The 7,978-nt window shown below is 44.7% G+C and overlaps 1 protein-coding gene across 1 annotated transcript; it reads left to right on the top strand.

Moving 5' to 3' along the window:
• Positions 1–564: 564 nt before the first annotated feature.
• On the top strand, positions 565–4,346 carry LOC136962453 (secretagogin-like). Its single transcript, XM_067256238.1, has 10 exons — positions 565–588; positions 778–870; positions 1,221–1,310; positions 1,515–1,571; positions 1,677–1,754; positions 2,361–2,416; positions 2,694–2,739; positions 2,817–2,876; positions 3,370–3,438; positions 4,071–4,346. The coding sequence occupies exons 1-10, from the start codon at positions 565–567 to the stop codon at positions 4,194–4,196; spliced, it is 699 nt and encodes a 232-aa protein (XP_067112339.1). The 3' UTR covers positions 4,197–4,346.
• The last annotated feature ends 3,632 nt before the right edge of the window (positions 4,347–7,978 follow it).

The following is a 7,978-nucleotide window of genomic DNA, read 5'->3' as shown; positions in this document are numbered from 1 at the left end:
GGGTTGCAATGATAAAGTGCACGACGGTATAGTCCACGAGGAGTGCCTTTGTATAAATGTTTTAACCAACCAGGCAGATACTGAATCACTGAACGCCATTCATAGAAACTCCCCCCTGGGAGACTCAAGTCGCTGTCAGAGCTCACTTCGCGTAGTCAAAGTGATTCTGTCATAACCACCAAAAAAGATAGCCCAGCATACAACCAACTTCTTCGAACTGACAAATACATTTATTCAGGTTTTGTTTGTTGTGGATAACCATTTTTTTTTCTTCTTTACAAATATATTGAGTGTACATTTTTTACGCGCAGTGGAGTTTTGAGAGAGCGCTACCATGGACAGCGCTTTTAACCGATTGGACGCGGCGGACTTTTTACAGATTTGGCAGCACTTTGATGTTGACGGTAGGATTAATATCTTGATTTATTAATCCTGGTTGCTAACTCTTTGCAAAATTGAATATAATTTGTTTTTGACCGAATGTATTCATATTAGAATATTGTGTTTGTCTATTTAGATAACGGTTACATTGAAGGAAAGGAGTTAGATAACTTTTTTCGACACATGATGAAGAAACTTGGGATGAGCGTGAGTACAATATTTCATAACTTTGTCATGCAAAACATCAGTATCCACAAAAATATCTTAAAACTCTCCCCCATTTCTTTCCTCCCACCTCTCTCTCTCACCGTCCGTCTTTCTACAAAAAATACTTTCAAATCATTATCGCGTGAAAGAAAATGGCGCATATGTGAATATATTGTTTTTCCCACTAAGGATGACATTTCGGAAGAAAAAGTGAGGCGACTCAGAGACAGGTTCATGTCCGCTTACGACATCACATCGGACGGTCGTCTGCAAATACAAGAGGTGACGCGTCCTCCTCCTCTTCTAAACGAATTTATTGATCAAGTTGGGGATTTATAGATTTAATATATACATTTTCCAGTTTTTATATAATCAAACTAGAAAATACACAAATACTCATGGGTAATCAGTCGATGTGTCTCATCCTACAGATATTGATCCTAGGCTAAGCCTTTGTATAGCGTTGCTTACTCTGAGAACTGGCTTACTGGTGTTTCCTAGCTAGTGACCCTGTCCATCGAACCAGATTGTGCTTGTTCACATATAAGACATGTGGCAGCAGGATCTTAGTAAAAGTTGACAGCCCTCCTTTGTTGGTACTGGTGTCTGATTGGCTGTTTACCTCTGTCAAGCTGGCCACCATGATGCTTCCCGAGGATGAGAACTTCCTGTTGCTGTTCCGCCGAGAGACACCATTGGACAACAGTGTGGAGTTTATGAGGGTGAGGTCAAAGGTCAGACATAAACTTGCAACCTTATGTAGATATACAGTACACTGTAAGTACAGGTAGGTGTTGAGTTTTGATATTATTTGCATATCTATGAATCCCTAGATGCATGTATTCAAATACACCTAAAGAATACAATGAAAGTATTGAACAGCGTTCACTGCATGAATTGTGTGAGTGATGTTGTATTTCTCTCAGATCTGGAGGAGCTATGATGTAGACAGCAGTGGCTACATCTCAGCTGTAGAGCTCAAGGTACAAACCTCATCCTCAAATATCAGAAAAAGTTATGAAATGTTTTGCCTCCTTGTCTTAACTGGCCCCTGTTGAATTCCTGTGGACTTCCTGTGTATCTGACAGAGTTTCCTGCAGGACCTGTTCCTCCAGCACAAGAAGACCATTGGCCCTGAGAAGCTGGAGGAATACACAAGCACCATGGTAACAAGCCTTGCCCCCTTCTCTCTGCCTCCGCTCAGGGATTTACAGCAGCTGTCAATCACCTCTGGGTCAAGTGCTTGGTTCTCAGTAGTATTTAGCCTCAGCCAATCGTCTTCCTCTCCCAGATCACAGAGCTGACGTGATTGGCTTGTGGCAGAGGTAATCTGAAGTGACAAGGTGTCATCACAGTGATGATCAGTTTAGTGGTTGTCTACGTTGAACATTTTAGTGACATTGAATATTATATAATAATTATGATATTATATTAAACTGTACTTTGTTATATTATAGGAACCTAATATAAAGCCATATTCAGTCTGGATGCAGACAGAGAGAGATTGTGACTAGAGAGTTGGTCTCCTAAGGATCTGAAGAGGAGGACATCAGCATATAGAACATCAGGGTTGTAGAGAGTGATATAATACTTAGCTGACCACAGACTGTCCTAAACTGCACTCTGTGAGACTAATGTAGATCTAAAGGCTGTGAATATTAATATATATGTTTGGAACTATAATATTACAGTCGTAAGAAATGTCTGTAGCATCTTCAGTCACACTGCGCCCACCTCATGTAATTGTATTACATCTACATTTCTTCCGCTAGATGAAGATGTTTGATGGGAATAAAGATGACCGCCTGGACTTGAATGACCTCGCCAGGTAGAGATCCACTCATACCATCCTACACCCTGAATATGGAACGTCTTTGTAACAATAGCAGCAGAACCTTCTGATTCTGTAGGTCTCTTCAGGTGTTCTGTGTAGAACCTCAAACCGTATAATAAAGAGCTGGAAAGGGAGCCTAGAATGTTGAACCTTGAATCTTCTTTTTTTGTTAGAGAAGGTTCCATACAACAGCTTGTTTAATTGATCTACTCTTATTTTGCACTTGATCATTGACAGCACAGGCTTAACCAGGTCTTTCTGTACTCTACAGAATCCTGTCTCTGAAAGAGAACTTCTTGCTGAAGTTCAAGATGGACGTAAGTCGAGAAAGTTCTTGATGTGGGAGAGGGGAGGGGGAGGTGGTTGCGTGGTGGTCACCCTCTGTCTGTTCCAGGCTTGTAGCCAGGAGGACAGGAAGAGGGACTTTGAGAAGATCTTCGCTCACTACGATGTCGTAAGTCATCTTAAGAAACTTCCAGGCCGTTTATTTGCCTATTCTGCCTGCAATACTGTGATGTCATGCTGTTACTAATGCCATGTTGTGACAGGGATGTCATACTGGGATTGTAATTTTATGCTGTGACTGTGATGGTGTATTGTGATTGATCTCATGCTGTGAATGGGCTGATCCTGTGAAATCATGCTGTGACAGGGATGTTATGCTGTGATGTCATACTACGACTGTGAAGTCATGTGACTGTGATGTCATGATGTGACAGTGATGTCATACTGTGACTGTGAAGTCATTATGTGACAATTGATGTCATACTGTGACTTTGATGTCCCGCTGTGACTGTGATGTCATGCTGATCCCCCAGCTGGACAGGGTTAGATGCTGTTATTCTTTGGAACTTTCCAGTCCTGTTACCGTACGACTACCGCCTGGTAAGCTTTCATTCAAATCTAACGTGGCACACCTGAATCTAATCATTGGTTGTTGTTTACAGAGTAAGACAGGAGAGCTGGAAGGCCCAGAGGTGGATGGGTTCGTCAAGGACATGATGGAGCTGGTGAAGGTACCACAGTAACAGCTCCTCACACTGAGTAGAGGTTTAGATCTGTAGACAAGACAGGATTCTCCACAGTAACACAGAGTTAGGGTCTAGACAAGACAGGGTTCTCCACAGTAACACAGAGTTAGGGTCTAGACAAGACAGGGTTCTCCACAGTAACAGAGTTAGGGTCTAGACAAGACAGGGTTCTCCACAGTAACACAGAGTTAGGGTCTAGACAAGACAGGGTTCTCCACAGTAACACAGAGTTAGGGTCTAGACAAGACAGGGTTCTCCACAGTAACACAGAGTTAGGGTCTAGATAAGACAAGGTTCTCCACAGAATCATAGTTCGTTCTAGATCTTTATAATGTTTGGGTTAGGTTCAAAGCCTGAACAGCTCAACATTATGAATTAGAAGCTTTTGTTGAGAGACTAAATAAGGTGCCTCAGACATAATACATTCTATGATAATTGTAGGACATGTAATTTAAATGAGGGGTATGGTTACTATTAAAGGAGTTGTACATGATGTTAGAATGTGTTATGAGCAGTCCCTGTGATTGTTCACAGCCCACGTTTTGACGTTTTGAGCAATGTTGAGTAGTTATGAACTGGCTTGAGAACCGACTCACTCTCCATGTGACCCCCAACAGCCTAGCATCAGCGGAACAGACTTGGATAAGTTCCGGAAGGTTCTTCTGGGCCACTGCGACATGAACGGAGACGGAAAAATCCAGAAGAACGAGCTGGCCCTGTGCCTTGGCCTCAAACTCACCTAATGATCCACTGGGGAACGTGAGGATCCGGCGACCATAATAACTTCCTGTCTCCCCACTGTAGCTAGCGCCGGAAGATAACAGCTAACTCGTTGCCGTGGTAGCATGCAGCAGTAGCTTGTTGACAGCCAAAGAGCATTGCATTGTGGTCCAGGAAGTAGAAGTCGAAGCAGAAAGTAGAGGTGGTATGATGTGAACTCTTTTGGTCATCTCATAGACACTCAAGTAAAACATAAATTTTGTGATTTGTTGTTACTTTGTTGATGTTCCTATCTGGTGTGCAGTAAGTCTGTTTATTGTATGTATTTCCATTTTTTTGTAAAAGCCTATACACGGTTTCTATTCTCACTATAGCTTGAATATACATTACTTGAAAACATCCACACTAACTGTGTGGCGATAACATCTGTGATAAGTTATGTGATAGCAGTGATATTGCAATGCTTGCTGTGTTGGTCTCATGGATATTGAATCAAAATTATAATAAACAATTTCAGATTGACAGTTTGTTTAGTGAGTATGGACATGTGATGCCAGTGACTGGCCTTAATGTAATGTATTTGCTATTGTGTGTCTGTACTTTTGTGACATCCCTGTTTTTAGGTAAGGGATCATATATAAAGCTCATTCAGCTTCAACAATAGTCTCCAGTCTATGTTTTCACCAGTGTGTACAATTGAACCAGTTTGTCATCAAGGTCTAAAACCACAAGCCAATCATGTAAATCCAAGCAGCTTTCACCACAATGGCATGATGTCATGCATGTGCGCTTGCACGCAGTGTAACATAGTAGGTGTCTTTAGGGAGTCAGGTAGCTGAGCGGTTAGGAACTTGGGCTAGTAATCAGAAGGTTACCGGTTCGATTCCAGCCTGTGCGAAAAATGAAGTGTCCTTGGGCAAGGCACTTCACCCTACTTGCCTGGGGGGGAATGTCCCTGTGCTTACTGGAAGTCGCTCTGGATAAGAGCGTCGGCTAAATGAGTAAATGTAAATCTTTAGAAATGTAGATTGAAGGGACCATTAGCTACCATGATAGCAGTCCTCACAACAGTTGAGCTCCATGATGGCTTTCTCAGATGTTTATTTCCTCCGATACCTAGAAACCACACCATTCACATGGCAGCTATGGCGCTATGGAAACGTATTGAGCTGCAAAGCATGTAACAGATCCAAAGACAAACACCAGACCATGTGTAGTTAAGGGGCGTGGGGCTTTAAAAGGTTTTCTGAAGTCTGTATGTAACATATGAATTTAGCTTTTATCCAAAACCATGTACAGTGTAAACCTGAAACCTCTGGATCTGCACTTAAAACACTCTACCATTGAGCCATACCTATCCTATTGTCTACTCTGTGCTGCTGTTTGGTCAAATGCAGGGAGACAAATGTCTCTCCTGAGAATTAACTCTTCACCTGGTGTTGTTGTTGAGCTGTGCTACAGCTGAAGGAACCACATTACAGTAAGTACCATTAACTGTTACTGCATAGCAACAAGGTTACATTAACTACCATGTCACTAAATAGCATTAAAGTCATACATTAACTACTATGCAACAGCAAATCAACACTTTGACACTAACATCACATTAACTAGGCTACTATGTAATTACAAAGCAATAAGGTTATACTGACTACAATGTAACTACATAGCAATACCTATAGAAACAACACTACAATTACATAGAACTTGCCGTGTAATTAAATGGCTTAGCGGGATGGGTTAGTTCCAAAGGAGGTATAGTATGAAGGAGTGGATGTTGTCAAGGGGCAGTAGAAGGTTGTGTTACCATTACAAGATCAATGTTACCACCCAATTACCCCTGGAAAGACCAACTACCCCCATACCAAGTTTCACTTGTGTAATAAATAAACTGCGATGAAGTGTAACTACATAGCAGGTCCTATTTAACTACAATGTTGTTACCACATGTATTACTATGTGATTACCTAGGAACAATATGTGAAGGATGAGAAGCCCATGAACTTTTGGATATTTTATGGAAGCAAGTTTCTATTGAATATCGCTAGCTTTGGCCAATTGAATGCATTTTGGTGGGTGGCAGGTTAGCTAAATTTGGCCTCTAAGTGGATTCGTGTCTCCATGTGGTGGTTGGTTGCCATTATGTGGAATTTCCGGATTAAAACCGGATGAATAGAGTTTCATGACACGTCGTGTGATAACTCGGTTTGACAATTGTTCAGACGTTTATTTTATTTCATGGAGTGACAGTCAGCCACCTCTAGCGTTGAGCCAATTTAGGATCCTGTTGCTATAAGTGATGAGATCCATACTTCCACGTAGCGGTGATGGTGCTGACGGTGACGTTGTTGTCTCAACGTTGAAACATTCAACCTGGGTAGTTCCGTGGTAGTTGTAACCTTAATGTCAAATGTTGCCGAGCAACCAGACCAGGCTTGCTTCTACATCTCACATCCTAACAGATGCTGGGAGAACAGGGAGGAGGAACCATGCCCACTAAACAGCCACTTAGAGGCAGAGAGAATTACAGAGGACAGCTGTCTTGAGGTTAATCATTATATCAACTAGCTGCCCACTGAAACGGTCCCGTGGTGCCTCTGCAGGGTATGGATCCAATCAGCCGGACAGGCACCAGTCATGGCGGTCAAACATGGTTTCCTCTTGGGACGCGTGGAGAGACGAGGGATGAGCGGAGGTTTTGAACTCTGATCAGTCTGACGGAAGTGGGTGCAGCTGAGCAGCTATTTGTGTGAAGCGATGAGGAGGAAGCAAAGCTAGACGCTGCTGCTTCATCTGCAGTCTGAAAACGACGAGTCAAACGTCAAACGCGACACTTGCGGCAACGCAATCTCAGAGTCTACTGTGTCGATGTGAACGCAGGGTGCAGATATCACACTGGACACTCTCCTACAGTCCTGGCTTACAGTACAACAATGGATTAAGCCAACTATTTATCAATCTATCTTTCATCCAAAGAGAAGCACAGTGAGGGATTTGAAGCCTCTCTTGGTAAATGCACAGTTAAAGCCATCACTCCTAAACACTCCTGCTCTGGTACAGCCCTGGTTCACCACCCTGGGACGGCTCCAGGAATGGGCACCATTAAAACGGGTGAACCAGCCCCAAGGTGGGCCCTCCCCCACACATCCACCCAGCCTGGGTTACCCAGCCCTCCCCCACACACCCACCCAGCCTGGGTTACCCAGCCCTCCCCCACACATCCACCCAGCCTGGGTTACCCAGCCCTCCCCCACACACCCACCCAGCCTGGGTTACCCAGCCCTCCCCCACACACCCACCCAGCCTGGGTTACCCAGCTCTCCCCCACACATCCACCCAGCCTGGGTTACCCAGCTCTCCCCCACACACCCACCCAGCCTGGGTTACCCAGCTCTCCCCCACACACCCACCCAGCCTGGGTTACCCAGCTCTCCCCCACACACCCACCCAGCCTGGGTTACCCAGCTCTCCCCCACACACCCACCCAGCCTGGGTTACCCAGCTCTCCCCCACACACCCACCCAGCCTTGGTTACCCAGCCCTCCCCCACACACCCACCCAGCCTGGGTTACCCAGCTCTCCCCCACACACCCAGCCTGGGTTACCCAGCTCTCCCCCACACACCCACCCAGCCTTGGTTACCCAGCTCTCCCCCACACACCCATCCAGCCTGGGTTACCCAGCGGAGAGGTGTGTCCTTGCTCACTCGCCTGATACCCCCCACAGGTGGTTCCCCCTCCCACAGCTTTCTGACAGCTGCTATCATCCCTGGCGGGGGTGGGGGGGTAATCACACAGATGCCCCC

This window comes from Osmerus mordax, chromosome 18 (genome assembly GCF_038355195.1).
Source record: "Osmerus mordax isolate fOsmMor3 chromosome 18, fOsmMor3.pri, whole genome shotgun sequence".
NCBI lineage: Eukaryota > Metazoa > Chordata > Actinopteri > Osmeriformes > Osmeridae > Osmerus > Osmerus mordax.
The sequence above is the reverse complement of the archived record's forward strand: the minus strand, read 5'-3'. Positions and strand labels throughout refer to the sequence as shown.